Source organism: Amaranthus tricolor, chromosome 1 (assembly GCF_026212465.1).
Source record: "Amaranthus tricolor cultivar Red isolate AtriRed21 chromosome 1, ASM2621246v1, whole genome shotgun sequence".
NCBI classification, from domain to species: domain Eukaryota; kingdom Viridiplantae; phylum Streptophyta; class Magnoliopsida; order Caryophyllales; family Amaranthaceae; genus Amaranthus; species Amaranthus tricolor.
The window spans coordinates 8,114,222-8,131,897 of NC_080047.1; the positions used below are offsets into that span (position 1 = coordinate 8,114,222).

The window sequence follows — 17,676 nt, forward strand, 5'->3', positions numbered from 1 at the left end:
CTTATCCACACTTTCTTTTATTTTTCAATAACACATACATATTTAGCCTTTTTTATCTTTTTAATTTGCACAATTTTTATACTTAGCAAAAGCCATCGATAGATACAAGTTTATACTTTTCTTATTCCAACATCTTCGGAGAAAATCACAAATAATAAGAGTAGTTTAGAGTAATGGCAAGAACATGACATTTTAAAGTGGTTACACTTGTAAGTTGCAACTTAATGGGTTGGATTAGAGAAGGTAGAGGTAGAAGTATAAATATGGCAAGTGAGTAGTAATGGTTTTTGTGAGGAAGTATTTTTTTTTATTGCATTTTAATTTTTCATATTATTGTGTTTCTAGGAGTTCAATACAGTATTGAATATGATAATAATAATGATGAGAGTACTCAGTACTCATGTTAAAATTAGATTTAATTATTCGATATTTATTTTTCTTTATAATCAATTTTAATTTTAAAATATATTAAAAATTATGTAAAAATTAATATGTTATAATTCAGAATTCCACCCAATGATAGCTTGAATCATTAAATGCACACTTGCGGTGAGGAGTGACAGCTCTCCACGACAACGACAGAAGTTGATGTCGTCGATCTTCTTTAGCAAAGCAATATCGTCCACAAATTCAATTCTTTCAAATTGGACCATGTATGAAACAGGTCCCAGATTCTGCACTTACTTGGATGATAACTATGTCTATATGCTTTTTACTCTAACTGGAAAACCCATTTTTTCCTCTTAAATGTCCAAACTTTGCTTGGATGGCTCCATCAATACCCAAATTCCTTCTCAACTTTTTCTGGTTAGTTCCTCTTCATCTCCTAAAATATTTATACCCCTTTTTTGTTTTTTAACATATAATTCTTTATCTGATTGTTCATGGCGATTCAGAATGCGATTTGTATATTATTCTGGATATATTGTTAATTGTTGGGTATTTCCCGAAATATGTTGCTTGGTTATTTTGAACTTATAATTCTGAGTTCTGAGTGAGGTTTATCAAGTGGGTTGCAGTTGATTTAAGTTTAAATGGCCAAAATTTTTTGCAATTTGTTGGGTGGAGTTGTATTAACTACTCCCTGTATGTCTTGATTTTGCTAAAGGGTTTAGTGTTCGAAAATAACTCATGTGATCTTATATAGGGTTTAGGTATAATTGGTTTTAGGATGGAACCTAATCGGGTTAGGGTGCGGTCTCCAAATTTATCATATAGGGTTTACTTTTTAAGTTTTAGTTGGCGAATAAGATCAAAAAAAGGCACGTTGATGGAAGAAATATACGGATAAGATGAACATAGAGAATGGATCTATGAATAGAGATCAGAAGAGACAACATGAGAGACCGACTAAAAATAGAAATTTAGCAAAATAAAAGGGTGGCTTGAATAAAACAGTGTAGCAAAATCAAATGTGCATAGGGAGTGTTATTTTGGTGAGATGAATTTAAGATCTAGTATTGACTATTGGCTCATACTACATACACCTAGAACTAGAACTACATACTAGTATTGACTAGTATTGAAATTGAATAGTTTAACATGAACTTTTTTGGAGTATTTAAGATATGAAAGCAACAGAGTTTCCCAAAAAGGTGCAGAGCTTTATCTTAGTTAAAGTTTGTTACTTTGCTAAGTTTTAATTGTAGTATTTTGTCTCATTTATGTAAAAATTTTGCTAGAAATGGGGCTTTGCGAATTTCAAACGTATTCAAAGTGAATCCTAACAGTCGCGACAAGTAGAGAGTTTAAAGTTGAATTTGTTAGTGGTGGAGTCATTGCTCAAGTACATAATTTGATGGACTTGATCAAATGTCATGACAAAGAGCGTAGTCTTTTTAGTTTGCTCGTCACTACTTCATTCCAAGTATCACCGAAAATCTTGCTGATCCCATCACTAGGCTCTAGAGTAATACAAACATCATAAGTAGCCCCATGAAAATGTTTCACCATAACAAGTTAAGGTACTATCATGGTCCATGATTATGTGTTAGCACAATCTGTGGACTGTTATCCTGTTCGTATCATGTGGTAACACACACTTCTCACATACAATCAAATGGGTTTGGTTTGTTTTATTCATTCCCTATTAGAGGGGTTCAAACCAGATCCAATGACCAAAAATTTAACCGAACCCTATTTGACCCAACTTCAAAAATGATTTACAATTATGTAAAATATAATATGGACACAAAATCCGATTTTTAACCGACCCGAAATATCTAATCCGATGACCCGAATGAACACCTACTCACTAGTCACTAGTTAGATCAATAAATTTATAAATTAAACTAGCTAAACGAATTATAAACTCGAAAATGAATCGAGAAACAACCCCCAAACATACTGAAAATATTCCAACTAGCACATTGCACACTCTATCCTTTTATTTTATCTGTTCTAACAGATATTCTATAGGAAGTTGGTTGTAAGTTTGTAACATGTAAAGAGTTGATGTCTTGCTGAATGCGACTTTACTTTTAGTCATGCTATGCTGTTTTCGGTATTGCTTTTGTTGAGGTCATTTGTTCAATATGAGAAATTTTGGTTTCCATTTATGGCTTTGTATTAGGTTTACAGATAATTACTCTCTTTCAAAAATGAAAATCAATTTAAATCTTCAAATATGTAGAACACTTTTTATCTTGTTTTCCTTACACACCAACACTTCTTCTTAGTAAAATGCATTTGTTACGATGTAGCAAATTCACATAAACAAAGTAGTCCCATTATAAACAAGCTCTCTTGTTTTGAGCGTACACCTCACTTCCACCCCTCCTTAGCCCACCTAGGCGGGAGCTTTTAAAGGCATTGGTGCAATCAGCAATGTTATTTTTACTTTAGATGAGAAATATAATTGCACGAGTTATATACTCACCTGAACTCACGATCCAATGATTAGGGTGATAGGTTCAGACATGGGCCATAGCCAACATCTACATATATTCACTTAGTTAGTTATTTTCGATTGAGCTGCTCTACTTGAACTACATGAGTCTCAGCTCTTGTACTAGATATGGAGTTTGAGTTTGACCTTGGCTTGATTTGCTGTTCAAATATGTGGATTTTATAAAAACTTATGCATATATATTAACTTCAAAGAGGGTTTGTAAAAAATTTTGGACATTATGTAGGTTACAAAATTTTGTACAATGAGCTCGCAAGGTGTAATGGAATGGATCGGATGCCATTACCAGGTTATAGTACTTTGTCCCCACATCGGTTGTGTGGGCAACTAATGTGGGGTTTATAGAGTAAATGGACTCCCTCTCCTACTAAGCTAGTCTTTTGGATGACTTATTTAGTTTGTTTTATAATAATGGTATTAGAGTCGGCTCGGACGGAGTGGTGGCCTAGGTTAAACCAGTCATGACCAATGCGGAAGTTAGGCCTTATGATAGATTTGAGGCCATTACAAGATTATGGGATTTTGTCCCACATTGGTTTTATGGGCAACTAATGTGGGTTTTATAGAGAAAATGGACTGTCTCTACTAGGATCCTCTTTTGGTTGAGTTCTCTCGTTTGCTCTATTACACAACTACACTAGCTTGACAAACGAGTATAAAATCAGCCTGTAAATGTCTGAGTATGATAATTTCGCGTCAACTCAAGTAACCACATAATGTGTGGATATATTAGCCTAATTTTTTTCATTGATCTCCTATATGCGTGCATTGATGATCTCCGTTTAGTGAACTTTCGGGGTGGACTATCATTTAATAAGAATTTGGAACCTCAAACCTGATTATGTGTGCCTTTTCAGGGAGCAAGTACATTTTAGTTAGCACACTGCTCCAACGCGGCAAAAAGGATTACTCTTTCCGCGAGTGACATGCCTGATCATATTGAAGCAACATACATGACACCTTTGCAAGCCCATCGTCCCAGCTGGATATCCCGTTGGGATAATATAATTTCTAAGCCAGAATCCACAGGGGACAGTACTCCATTGATTTGTTACAAGGAAGAAAATATCGATAACAGAGGTTGCCTGATGCAAAACATACTTACAATGGAAAATGGTCTTCAATCAAGGGAAGGAACACGTAAAGGTGCTGAAGAAATAAAGACAAGAATTTTTCATGCGGATTTGACTGAGAAACCAGGGAATTATGGAAATAAAATCAGTAATTTACTCTTTCCAACTCGAAACTTTTTCCAAAATAAACAGAAAGCTGCCGCATTTGAGACAGAAGGCGATCATGAGTTGGGCCGCAACTCCATGGCGTTAGCGTTAACTATTGGCAATGAGGGTACTTCTAGAGACTTCAAAGTCAAGAGTAATGTGCAACCAGCCATGCCGCGTTTATACGAAGAACAGAAAGGTAAAGCCATGTCTCGGTCCCACACATATGATAAAACGGATGCTTCGAAGCCGGTTGTGGTGTTTGAACGACATTTTTCGAATGATAATTTCACATGCTTTAATCAAGATGGTTGTAAGTTTCAAAAGTCCTCGTCGATATTGTTTCACGAGAAGAAGTTGGAAAATGACCTTTGTCATAAATCTGGACCGAGTGATGAACATTTTCGACATGATTGTTCGCCTAGTAAAAAGAATTTCCAGTCCTTTTTCCTCAAAAAACAGTCACAAAACATTCCCGGCCAACCCCTTAATCGGGTTCCTTGTTCTTTTCGTAATGTCGAGACTATGAGGATTTGTACAATGGTAGATTCTGTGGAAAATTCACCCGGAGACCCTCCCAAAATTTCTCAGAGAGCCCACCATATTCTATTCACAAAAGAAACCTGTGTTAACTTGTCTAAAGGACATCAGATGATTGGAAAACCGACCTCTGATCATCGAGAAGAGAATACATTTGATGGGTCGTTTAGCACGTCTCCAAAATTTCACTCAACAGGAGTGAAAATCCGACCTCTGTCGACCTCCACTGATAGCGAAGAAATGGAAAATACAGGGAATCCTTCCTGCTGTAAAGCGAGTTCAGGGAATGAAGCGTCTGCTGAAACCAATGGAATGCTACTACGACCAAATATGACTAATCGAGAAGAGAAGACATTTGATGGGTATTTTAGTGTGTCTCCGAATGTTGCATCTCAAGAAAGAGGAGTGAAAACTCAACCTCTGTGGAACGTTGCTGATAGCGAAGAAAAGGGAAATATAGGTAAACCTTCCACTTGTATAGCAAGCTCGAGGAATGAAGCTTCTGCAGAAACTGATGGATTGCGTGTAGGAGCTCTTGAAAGGCTGCATATCTTATTGGGTATTTTCAGCTCTTTCTTTGTAGTTTCGATTTTTTTTGAAGCATGTTTTTCTTTCTGAACTTTATATTATCCAAGAAGGAAGTTGGCTTGTTCATTGTCACTGTGAGATTTCAGATTTCGGTTTCGGTCTTGGGGGGTGCTTGACAAAATAGCTTATTAGGCAATTTTAGCTTATTTTGAAGAATGCCAGGGTTCGGTAAATTAGCTGATTAAAACAACTTATTATTATGAATAAGCTGTTTTTGAACAAGTTGCATATAGCAACGAGTTCACAATCAGTTGATCAAACCAGTCAATAAAATCAGTTGGTCAAATCACAACTATAATCAGATACTAGCTATCAGCTATTAGTTTTCAATCTTGGAAAGGACAGTGTCAGTCTTCAAATTTCAGTTTGGTTTTTGTTACTTTAAGAATTAACATTACTAGTCTTGTATGACGAATTTTTGATTCTTCATACAATTTTTATCATACAATTTTGAAATTTCAAAGGGAAAAATCAAATCTGGCAGTGACACCGAACTGGCCAAACAGATGTTCTGGAGTAATTCTCTTATACTGATTGTGTTTGATTGTTGTTATAGGTACTGGATCGTCTCCATTAACTAAGGTAATCTCTTGTTGCCTGTGTTTTTTAGCAAGGTCAATTATGCATGCTACTGAATATATTTACAATCCTCTTCCCATTAGATAAGAAGCACACCGGTCGAATAGATCGGTCGGGTCGGTTTCCAATCGGTGAGGTTTGACCCAACGATTCATAAATCTATTATTATTATTATTATTATTATTATTATTATTATTATTATCATCATCATCATCATCATCGCTATAAAATAGCCAAAAGATATTGTATATTCCATTAAAATATAAAAAAAATTGTTTTTCTTAATTATAGTGAGCCAAAATTTGTTATTATATTGTTTTTCTTGATTATAATGTATTAGGTTGTAACTTGAAAATATTTTGCATAACTCAAAAATTCACCAAACTTCAGAAAAAGGGTCAGGTCTCAGTCGGGTCGGGTTCAGTTTTATTCCAAGTCGGTTCAAAATTTGAAAGGTTTAGTCAGGACCTTTAAACTCATACTTTCTTGATTTTGACAATACCTATGTTACTCTTACTCTTCATTTTGCTTCACGTACCCTTGTCCAATCCTTGATGCTCGGACATTGGTATGACATTTAGACACTTCATTTTTGGTGTAAAATTGAATAATTAGACGTATTCGACACTTGGACGTGTACCAGTATCCGACATCAATACCCGAGTCCAACTAATATAGGATAGTACTAAAGTGATGACTTTTTTTTTGATGGTGTATTGATGTTTTAAGCTTCTAAGTTGGAATATTTGTAGTTTTTCAAGAACAAAGTTTGATACTCCCAAGTCCCAAGTCCCAAGTTATAGAAGTTCTTGAAGTTGCATGATGCTTTGCATGCAGGATGATACAATGGAAGAGCGTAACCGACCTGCCCCGTGTGATTCAAGCACGAACAGGGCCCGAAGCCAAAGGCCCATTACAGACATACCCGATATCAACGAAGAGCTCCCTGGCATCCAACCAGCAGTTAGCTCAACAGATGGAAACGGGCCAAGTACCTCAAGAGTCCATAGTTTGAGTGCCAAACAACTCTTTTCATGTCACGAACAGACCTCAAAACCCGAGTGCACTAACACCCACCAAGTACGTTCTGGCCCTGATGCAAGTAATAGATGGATTAAGCGGCTCAAGCTAAATTCCGATGATTCATTTGGACTCGGTACTAAGAGTTCAGACATGGGGGAAGGCTCGTCAAATGAAAAATTCAATATGTTCTTCAAGAAAATAATGAAATGCAATCGAGAAAGTCTCGATGCTAAGCTACGCAATTATCACGGTAAAGAACAAATGGCAATAGATCAGAATGTCGAGTCAATTAGAAGCGGAGACCTTTTATCCGTGGGTTCAAGGAAGAGAAATCGAAGCGTGGATCATGGTTGCTCATGGATTCAGAGATGGTGTTCCACCGCTTCTACGCCTAGTAAACCTAAGCCTCTCGTTATTTGTGAGCCCCATAGCTGGAAGCTCGGGCAGGATGAGGTTGCAAAGAAGCAGTTCCCGAGTATTGATGCCATGGCGCTGATGGGGAAAGCCATGAATGGATTTAAGTCCTGCGAATTCACGAAAAGAGGGCCTGTCGTAGTTTGGAACACCAAAGAGTATTAAGAATTACAGGTCGAGGAGTGCCCAGTTGAACCTCGTCTGCTGTAGTTTGATATGGTCAGTTGTCGTTTGTCGATTACTTTTTATTTCTCGATTATTATATGAGTTTTAATCTTTTGAGATTAAGACGTTGACACTGTTTTATTATTATAAAATACGTTGATAACTTGATATTTTGAATTGTATTATACAGCATGATTATAATTTTGAGATCCTTTGTTGATATGTTGATTTTCTTTTCTGTTTGCTGCTTGTCTGACTGAAACATATCTGCTATTATAGGGGTGTATTTGGCAAATAGTCTTTTTTGTTGGTTTTGACTCTTGGCATTTTTGTTGGTCAAATAGCAAAAAAAAAATAAGTTTGTTGAATAATTTTTGAGCTAAAATAAAAAAATTACTATGAGAAACTTTTTGATTATACAACTTTTTCTCTATAATCAACTTTTACCGAATATTTACGTATTAGTTATTTTAAACTTAAACAGTTGGGTTAAAAAAAAGCCTAGTAAATCAGCCAATAATTGTAAGTTGGAAAATGACCTTATTTCTAGCTTTGTTATTTTTATCCTTATCAAGCATATATTAATTTGTTAAACATAATTGCACAAAATAATATAAAGTTTATAAATAAGTGAAACTTAACTAGACGGTGTTTGAGGAATTCATTATACGCAAGACGCAACCTTACTCTATAATAACAAAAAAGTTATTTTTACTAATCTTTCAATTCAATCCATTTTAATTCAATTTACCAATCAATTATCCTATAGTTAACCATAACCCTTAGTACACGACTTTTATTGATGTATAAACAAAAGTTTGATACAAGATTTCCATATTTGGTTTACATTTATAACTTACTAACCAAAGAACTCTCTATAGATAGTATGGAGCTATTTAGTTGTAGTATTATAATAGATAGCATAAAACCAGCTTAATCTTCCTCCCTACTTTACCCAAGCTGGTCCATAGTCCTACATATGACAGTACTAGATGATCCCTTGCAGCTCATTCTTGTATTCCTTTGCTTTTCTTTCGCCTTTGATGTAACGTTTGCTCGAGCCTTTCAGACCAATGTCCTTTTTGAGCTTTATGTTTTACGAATTTTTGACAGTTGAACTCGAAAGCTTTTTATATGACAGTTCCATCTTCGATTGTTGCCTTCTCCACTATGACTGTGATTCCTGATCGGATATAGAACCCTTCCTCTGGACGATCTGCTTCTACGACACCCTGATATTGAATTGAAGTGAGCGATGAACATAATGTTGATAGAGTATATAAGATATCCTGAGGCCTTAACCATCAGTTTAAACTTTTGGCTGAGTTGGCTCTTTCTTGACAAGGATCCAACAGCTTAAGCTGATAGTTGTGGTCCCAATATATTATATATTCTATCACGCTCAACAATAGCGACAAAGAACAAGCGGAAACGGATGCTTAGTTAAGTATGCTCACATCTTTATTGGTAATGATCACGTCTTTGCCAATCTTTGCATTCTTGTCGATGATACAATTCCTGCAAAAGGCAATGAATAGTCACTAGCTAGTTAAAAATTCAGGTTTCTCACTGTAAGACGCTCTTCATATATGGGCTGAATAGAAAATATGAGCTCCTTCTTTTGAGGTCATCTCATTGAAAAACGGCCTCTCACAAGAGTAGCTCCTGAATAAAATTGTACTATCTCCTACCATTTCAAAGTTAACATTACCGAAACAGGTTGCTCCAGGTAAACGTAAACATTCTACTTTCAGGAAAATTACTTCCTATCTTTGAATTTATGTAGACGACCATTAAAACTAATCTATTGGTTCATGTAGCCTACCTCAACCTTTGGAGATTAAGTCTTTGACATTGTTGTTGTTCTCCAAAAATCAATCAACCACCTACTTTTTTCTCTTTACGTTCTTTATCCTTAATCTTAGTGCCCCATATGTTTTAGTTAGTTAATTATGTTAATACGGGGAATGGAAAGTTTTGTGCATGTGCAATATGTCCGACTGTAGCGCATAAAAATTAGGAGGCCTCAAATACTAAAAGCGCACACGGCGCCAGTAATCTTAAATACATTTAATTGTGCTCATTTGAACAGTGGGTGAGAATAACTACCTGATTTTTGTGTTCCGCCCAATCCCAATTGGCACCTTACCCTCCGCCAGAAGCGATGCAATCTCAGGTTCGGTTTGATAGTAGTCTGCACCCATCATCAAGGTATCCTGCACAGAAAATTAGACATTCAGAGATTGATGATGTGTGCAGAAATCAAAAGGATTACCAATATACTCCGATATTTTGAGACGAAAAGAATTATACCTTAAGCTCTACGCCAGAGTCCAAACGAGACCTCTCTCCCACAATCGAGTGCTCAACTATACATTCTCGCAGGAAACATCCATGCGAAATAATGGCATCCTTGATCTGTATAACCCAAGTAAACCCATTAACAACTTCGTATCTTTAAACACTTAACATATACTACGTAATTTAATATTGAAACTCCTGATTTAATGGGGTACTGTGTGGTCGAACATGCTCAGAACTTTCCCTGAATCAATTCACTAATTGTTGCATGTACAATGAACATGATTAGTTGCCACTTGCTAGCATACCTTGCAATTGTCCATTTTGGTTGGTGGAAGGAACCGAGGGGACGTGAAAAAGGGTGTCTTTGGGTCGTAAAATTCAAACCTTGGCGACTGTATAAAAATAATAAAGATCACTTGTGTTATTCATCGAATTTGTATCAAATTGAAGCAGCAATGTAGGTGAAGACGCTCACCTCTTTAGTGAGGGCCAAATTAGCTTCGAAGAATGAGTTGAGGGTTCCAATATCCTCCCAGTAGTCTCTGAACAGATATGCCTGTTTAAGACATCAAAAGTACAATTAAGTGTTTTTTAAGGTGTACTTTACAGGGAATTGGGGGAAATCTGTGGATGAGATGATCAGAGATAAGTTAAACGTGCAGATGAGAATTACAGAGATCGTGGGGTCATAACCAAAAATAGAATTGAAACAAATTTTATGGGGAAAACTAGAGAAATTGCAGCAAATTTCATGGGACTGAGGAAGTATAAGACATCCAAAAGAAAGGAAAACCAGATAGAAATCATGTTAAGAAGTTTATACCTGAATATTTTGGTTTTTAACAGCAGCAGGAAGAATTTCAGACCCAAAGTCATTGGCTCTTGGGTATGTCTGTGTCAGAAGCTTGAGTAGAACTTCTGTCTTAAACACATAAACTCCCATGGATGCAATGTGAGGATTCTTCATTGCATCTTCTTTAGATAAGCCTAGGATTTGTGTGTCCACTCTCTGCACCACACCAGACATCAACATATGTACGAATGAGTAATAATCAGGTGAACAAATTATAAATAAAATCTAGTCAACTGTCAAGGAATCAACTCAACTAAAAGTTTAAGCTGATGGTTAAGGCCCTAGGATATGTTAAATACTCTAACACGCCCTTTACAATAGAGCCTTTGCGCTAGAAGTGTGGATGTAGTAAAGGCTCTTCTCATACCTGGCACTGAATGTTCCACTTTAAATGAGGGATGGAAACGTTGAGATTTGAACTCGTGACCTCTTGTCACGTTGGCTTCTGATACCAGGTCAAGAAACCAATTCAACCAAAAGTTTAAGCTGGTGGTTGAGGCCCCAAAATATGTTATATAGTCTAACATGTTTTCATTTGTTTCATTAGTAAAGGAAAGGAAGATAAACATGACATTTTTGTTTGATTGATTGAGGTTCTTAAAGGGCAATATAATGTAGGTAGATTTCAACATCTTTCTAGAGCTATACGTCTAGGCCAAGCTTACATGTTCTTTTTGATCGACTGTTAAAAGATACTACCTCTAACCCTCTCCTTTTGCACCAGTAGTAAATGGGTAATATTTAGCGGAACCTAAAATTAGATTGGAGAATGAGACAAAAAACAAGTAGATGATAGTAATAAGTGGTTAAGATGGAGAGAAATAATAAATTTGTAGGAGAGATTTAAAGAAAGAGAGTAAAACCATTGCCAAAACAGGAAAGGGTGCAAAAATCAGCGAGACAAATTAAAATGGAAAGTAGTGCAAAATGAGACGGACAGAGAGTATATGCTGATACAACACTAGTATTCACTTGAGCATAAAAATGTTTGTTAAAATGGCTTTTAAGCTAGCTAACAACCAACAAATAACTTTTCCAAACATCTACATAATAATTGAATTAAACAACTGGCTTAACTGCTATTAAGTCCGCCAATAATTTCAACTGATTTGACCAGCCAACAACTCCTATGCGTGAATGGGAATCATACCAGAGACCTCAAAGTTAAAAGGCAAAAATCTGACCAAGAACCCTTTGGAGACTACTCTGGCACTACAGTGTGCAATCCTAGGACTTGAAATTCAAAGTAGGATACATCATGTAAGGAAATATATATATTTTGGCAAGTAACCCTTTCATCATTTCAATTTTCTCGGTCTGACAATGTTCATACGAAAACATAAACCAAAAAGAATATCAAAACACCAGTAGAAAATTCTATTACCATTGCTTGTAAGTCTTGTCCCTTAGGTTTCTCCGAGAAATGGACAACCCGGCCTCTGCTATCTATCTTCATCAACCCATAATCTGATGCGCGGCTGCAAATACAAATATTCTCATTCGAAAAGACAAGCGCGAATTCAGAAATGGACATCGAGTATCAAAGATGAAATCGCTAGCATACCTCTCACCCACAGGAACACAAGAAATTGTGATATCAGAGTTTCTATCAATGTGATTCTGCACAAGATCCATATAGTCCATTCTATACAGCTGATCGCCCGACAATATCAGAATATTTTCGATTTCCTTATTCCTTGCGTCCTACATATGGCCGAAACAATAAACACTTTCCCTTCTACATAATCTAGCATACGTGTTAAAGAATCTGAAGACGACAATCCTACCTCAAACAACCATATAAATTGCCTGACAGCATCAGCCGTTCCTTGGAACCAGTTCTTTCCGGTTTCACCTTGTGTTTGTGTAGCTGCCAAAACCTATCAACCAAAGATCATAGAATTTAATACCCAATAAGGAAATCGACATATTATGGAGTATAAATTTATGTTTACATATGATAAGATAATTCAAAGCCTCATCCCGTATACTGCAAGAAGTTTACCTCGACAAATCCATCTCCGAAGTTGATACCATTCCCATGATAAGTACGGTAAATGTGGCGATTAAGAGAAGCAGAATTGAACTGAGTTAATATGAATATCTTGTTTATACCACTATTGATACAGTTACTCATCGGAATATCGATAAGCCTGTAGCATCCTCCCACAGGAACCTGTATCGTTAAGCACTCTATTAAATACGCACTTCATACCAATCAGTGAAACATAATTTGCTAGTTAGTTTGCCTTTTAAATTCGGGATTCTCTCAAACTGGTTCAAAAATAGCCTAAAATCGACCATGATTCGCGATTCGCGAGGCGATTAGCAAATTATGTGACACCGGTTCTGATCATTTTGAAAGCAAAAAGGGAATTCAAAGCTCACTTACAGCAGGTGTTGCAGTTCTGCTGGTAAGAGGAAATAACTGAGTTCCTGCACCTCCTCCCAATATGATCGATGCGACATTTTTTGGATCAGCTCTTCGCCTTTCGAAAATGGGTGTCTCTCTAATCTGCAGTATCATCAAACAAATGAAGTGGAAAAATAAATAAGTTGTTTTACCTTTGTGATTTGCACCCACCATTAATTTTACCCCCACCTAATAAAAGAACATATATATCACTATCACCAAAAGCTATTCCTGCTAAAAAAATTTCTGTACTCAGTAAAGTACATTGCCCCTAATACAATACTTCTATTTGATTAGCCCCAATATCATTTTATACTGCCTTCAAAGCTCCTTGTAGATGGGTTTGGAAAGTCAAATATACGTAATTTTACTCTTGTAAAAAGATTGTTTCATAAATACTAAGACCCAACAAACAATAAAAAAAGGTAAAGGACATTCCCAGTATCCCGCACAAGGAAGGGTCATCCGGGTGGGGGTTTTTCTTTTTCCTGAAAGATGCGGATAAATCATACCCGTTCCCCCAAGGAGGGAGTAAAGAGAGATGCGCGCAGTCAAAACCCCCCAACTGATACCTGCACCCAGTAGGGATCGAACCCCAAACCTTCTGCTCCACATGTAGATGCTCTATCTATTGAGCCACAAGCTCTTTTTGGTAGTGAATAGTTTACTTGGTGGCCGGATATTGCTATCTCCTTCATTGAAACTTAAAAAGTTTCACATTAATACTATGTGATAGAAATTAGGAGAAAAAAGAAAGGAAGGAAAGGGGAAGAGAAGAGGAAGGAAAGTAAGAGAAAGGAAGAGGAGGGGTAACGAAGGAAACTGCATCAAAAGGAAACTTCCAATCTTTCCACTTGAGAAGAAGTTGTATTCTTAACAAAATTTGTCTATGTTCTCCCTCTAAACCGCTCCCCTTCAAATCCTTTTCCACCCTTTTTGATTCCAAAAAAGGATCCTCCGTCCTTTTAGATATTTTTCCTTCCTTTCCCTCAATTTCTCTTTATCTAAACATAGTGTAACAGATTAACTTGCAAACTTTATCAACTATAGGAAATTATAAGGACATAATTTAAACTAAATTTCACATAATCAAGTAAAGAAGGAAGAAAAACAACTATATGAAATTCTATTTGCTTTGTAACTCTACCTACAGATAAGAAACTCCTAATCCTACATGTGATTTAGAAGTTTCATATTAACACACTATAATGAATACTTTAAACTAGGGAATCTAGTCTCCAGCCTGACTAGGCCATTATCTAGATCATTTGACTAAAAATTATATTAATAATAATTTGTGTAATATATAACACGGAAAAATAATAGTCGAATTCGTTCAAGTTAGTTACACATAAAGAGGTAAGTGCTCGGCCTACCCTATATTAAATCATGAATTCACCCATGATTTTGAACAATTTTAACATAATTTTTTGCAAGGACATGAATCAAAAATTGGTAATGTAAACAAAAACATAGCCAATGTAAATAAACTTACAAGGGTCTCAGTGGAATTGTTTGATGTCAAGACAGAAACAGCAACCCCAGACTTAATCTTCCTACATCTTTGATCATTTTTCAAGCTTTTAGGCAACTTATTAAATAAAACATTGCTTTTCAATCCTCCTCTAATTCTGTCCCCCAAAAATCCACTTTCTTTCTCTTGCAGCCCATTTCTTGACATATGAGTACTTGTTCCAAATGTAGCACAATAGGAATCCATCTCAAAAATCCTAAATTTCCTTCTTTTTTTTTTCTGGGATTTTGTTTTAATTCAGACCCACAAAGCAGAACACCTGAAAAAAGATGGGATGATGTTGAAATTTGAAAAATCTTCAGGAATTACAGGATCCAATAAAGTTACAATTCCAATCTAAGCAACCAAGTTAAGTATTAGATCATGGAATTATAATAAATAAATAATGTTAATTAAGGATTTTAATACTTAATTGCTATAGTTGTACTACCAGAATCATAAAAATGCTTTATTAACTAAGTATACCTCTAACACAAACTAGCATTTCAAAAAACAAAAACTAGGTTTGCCCACTTTAAATCAGTAGAAAAAGACTCATATTATAGGAGGATAATTCAGGATCTTAGGTAAAACCATTAGGACCTTGGGAAAATTTATGAGAAAAAGGAACCATTTTAATTCATGTAATGTAGTCTATGGAGTAAGAAGGAAATCTAAGCACGAGTCTGCCTAACGGGTCATGATAATTTGATAAAAAAATATGTTCATTTCAAATTGTGTAATATATAATAATGATGTATAAATGATAGACGAGATGATTCAACACATAAAAAATGATTGTTAGTCATCTAAACTAATAATCTAGACATAAATTTATGTCAATCATTTTGAGCGAATTGTGAATAAAAAAGACAAAGTAATTAGCATAATTCATTGATCTCGACACTTACTAAAAATAGAAATATTGATCGAAAAGGTTGAACCTTAAAAACAAGAGAAGAAAGCCCAGAAATTTAATATGAGAATGTAGAAGGAATTAAAAAAGATGAAGACTTTAAGAATTAATGGAAGTGGAAGAAGAAGAAGAAAGTGGAAGACTAAATAATGAGGCAAACAAGCTTGAATAATGGTGTAATGGTGAGGGGAAATTATGGGCTTTATTGGCCTGTGAGCCCCTTTCTTTTCACGAGAAATCCCTCTTATGAATTATGATAATTGATAACTTAGATTTTTAATTTTTTCTATTTTTGCATTGAAATACTAAAATTTTTGATAGTGAAGTCTTCTACTCCCTCCGTCATTTTCGTGTTTTGTTGTTTTTTATAGAATATTATTTTTTTAATCGATAATATAATGAATGATTTAGATTAACAAAGAGAAAGAAAGAGTAAAATAAGTGAATAAAATGCGTTTTAATGGTAGGTAAAAGGCGGGTTTATAATCTACATCCAAAAAGAAAATATAGTTAAAAATTAAAACAACTTAAAATGAAAAATGAAGTTAAAATTATGAGACAGAGAAAACATAATTTTATTTATTTTTCTAATCTCCTACAATGAAGGCGAATTCGAAAAACTTGTACATAATTATATCTATTATATTGAAGCAATTTTGCTATCATTCAGTCATTATTATATATCACATAATTCAATATTAATAGATTATGATTTAGACAGACTCGAGTATACTAGTGACGGTGAGAAGTTAACAGGGCGTTTGGTATATGGCTTTTGATTTAGGCTTTTGGTTGGCTTTTGGCTTTTGGCTTTTGGCTTATTGGTTGGTCAAATAGCAAAAAAGTGTTTAGTAAATAGCTTTTAAAGCAGTTGAAAAGTTGGTTTTTAAGCCAAAATGAAAAAGTTGCTCAAGCTAGCTTTTTTGGTTGGCTTTTGGCTTGTTAGCCTACTTTTTCTCTAATAAACAGCTAACAATCAATATTCAAATTTACTAAACATTTTCTTAAATGGTTGGCTTTTTCAGCTAACTTAGAAGCTAACAAAACAACCAATATTTTTAATTGGTCAAACAAACCAATTAAAAAAAATAACCACCAACAACCAACAGTCAATTACCAAATAACTTATACATGGTTATACACTCACAACAAAGTGATGAAATCCTGCACATTTGGCTATTTGTTCCACAAAAATGATAAGTAATTTTTTGCTTTGCAAATTGTAATTACTTTTTTTGATTGTTTTCCGTGCATTCAAGGTTGCTCCAAATCCCACTCATTAATCACTACTAACCTAACACCTGTCCATTTTAGAGATAAACAAACAAATAAGTTGAATAAAAAAAGAAAAATATCTCAATTTAATGGTTTACTTATTATTACCATTTGTAAGTTAGGTTTGAACTTTGAACTTCAACATTTTGTATTTTGGAAGAGAAATTCAAATGGTCATTTTCATATTTTTTAATCAACATTCAACATTTTGAAATTATGTTTAATTGTGATATTTTGTCATTTAATGTATTAAATATGATATAAACAAAAATAAATTAATTGTATGAATGATATTAAAAGAAAGTTTAAATATGTAGATGAGATTAACAGGTAAGTTATGAGGTTCATTTCTAAATACTCCTAAGAAATAATACGAAATTGAGTGGAACAATGCAAAACGAATATTGTTGTGAATTGAATGAGACAAAGAGTATTTATTATATCTAAAACATATTTATTATAATCCATCTTATTTGTATGTTTGTTGTTTGGTTTTATGCTTGTAAATTTTGATTGATAGATACATCCTATTTTTCATTAATATTTTTTTAGAGGAGTTTTCTTAGAGAATTTGTATTGGTGGACAATGAAATAATTTTTCACACAATCTCTAATAAATATAAAATTTACCTAAGTAATAGTCTGAGTCATATAAAAAAAAATACTATTAATACTGAGCTTGTAGAATTGCAAACTTGCAGCTGAATTACTTTGATACGTTCAGTATATATATATATATATATATATATATATATATATATATATATATATATATATATATATATATATATATATATATATATATATATATATATATATTGACTCTATTTTATTCATATAATTATTCTAAATTCAGTCCGATGATTAATCAAGTCATTTTGCTTACTCTTATTGGTCTCATTAATTTGTGATCATTAATGCATTAAAAGTGATTATTTTCTTTATGAAGATGAGACATGGCACTA

General features: G+C 34.5%; 2 protein-coding genes across 4 annotated transcripts; one reads left to right on the forward strand and one right to left on the reverse strand.

Annotated features, from left to right (window-relative positions):
- The first annotated feature begins 584 nt into the window (after window positions 1-584).
- LOC130800753 (uncharacterized) lies at window positions 585-7,657 on the forward strand. The gene is made up of 4 exons (XM_057664364.1): window positions 585-807; window positions 3,766-5,227; window positions 5,813-5,838; window positions 6,673-7,657. The coding sequence occupies exons 2-4, from the start codon at window positions 3,835-3,837 to the stop codon at window positions 7,435-7,437; spliced, it is 2,184 nt and encodes a 727-aa protein (XP_057520347.1). The 5' UTR covers window positions 585-807; window positions 3,766-3,834; the 3' UTR covers window positions 7,438-7,657.
- A 546-nt stretch (window positions 7,658-8,203) lies between these two features.
- On the reverse strand, window positions 8,204-15,789 carry LOC130800760 (glucose-1-phosphate adenylyltransferase large subunit 1-like). Of its 3 annotated transcripts, none has more exons than XM_057664400.1 (14): window positions 15,432-15,789; window positions 14,503-14,800; window positions 12,987-13,109; window positions 12,600-12,770; window positions 12,382-12,474; window positions 12,159-12,298; window positions 11,979-12,072; window positions 10,565-10,750; window positions 10,217-10,297; window positions 10,047-10,133; window positions 9,751-9,855; window positions 9,547-9,653; window positions 8,895-8,955; window positions 8,204-8,669 (listed from the first exon to the last, which is right to left on the reverse strand). In XM_057664400.1, exons 2-14 carry the CDS (start codon window positions 14,725-14,727, stop codon window positions 8,568-8,570), a joined length of 1,575 nt encoding a protein of 524 aa, XP_057520383.1. In that variant the 5' UTR covers window positions 14,728-14,800; window positions 15,432-15,789; the 3' UTR covers window positions 8,204-8,567. The 3 variants fall into 3 exon arrangements, with proteins under 3 accessions (XP_057520383.1, XP_057520372.1, XP_057520361.1); XM_057664389.1 differs by having other exon boundaries at window positions 15,465-15,701; XM_057664378.1 differs by having other exon boundaries at window positions 15,007-15,696.
- Between the last annotated feature and the right edge of the window lie 1,887 nt (window positions 15,790-17,676).

Coding starts and splice junctions, on each gene's coding strand:
- LOC130800753 (XM_057664364.1), top strand. CDS start 3,835: ATGCCTGATCATATTGAAGCAACATACATGACACCTTTGCAAGCCCAT. Junction 5,228..5,812: donor AAGGCTGCATATCTTATTGG/GTATTTTCAGCT, acceptor TTGTTGTTATAG/GTACTGGATCGTCTCCATTA. Junction 5,839..6,672: donor GATCGTCTCCATTAACTAAG/GTAATCTCTTGT, acceptor CTTTGCATGCAG/GATGATACAATGGAAGAGCG.
- LOC130800760 (XM_057664400.1), bottom strand. CDS start 14,727: ATGGATTCCTATTGTGCTACATTTGGAACAAGTACTCATATGTCAAGA. Junction 9,856..10,046: donor CCAAAATGGACAATTGCAAG/GTATGCTAGCAA, acceptor TGGGTTATACAG/ATCAAGGATGCCATTATTTC. Junction 8,956..9,546: donor GGGCGGAACACAAAAATCAG/GTAGTTATTCTC, acceptor TGCCTTTTGCAG/GAATTGTATCATCGACAAGA.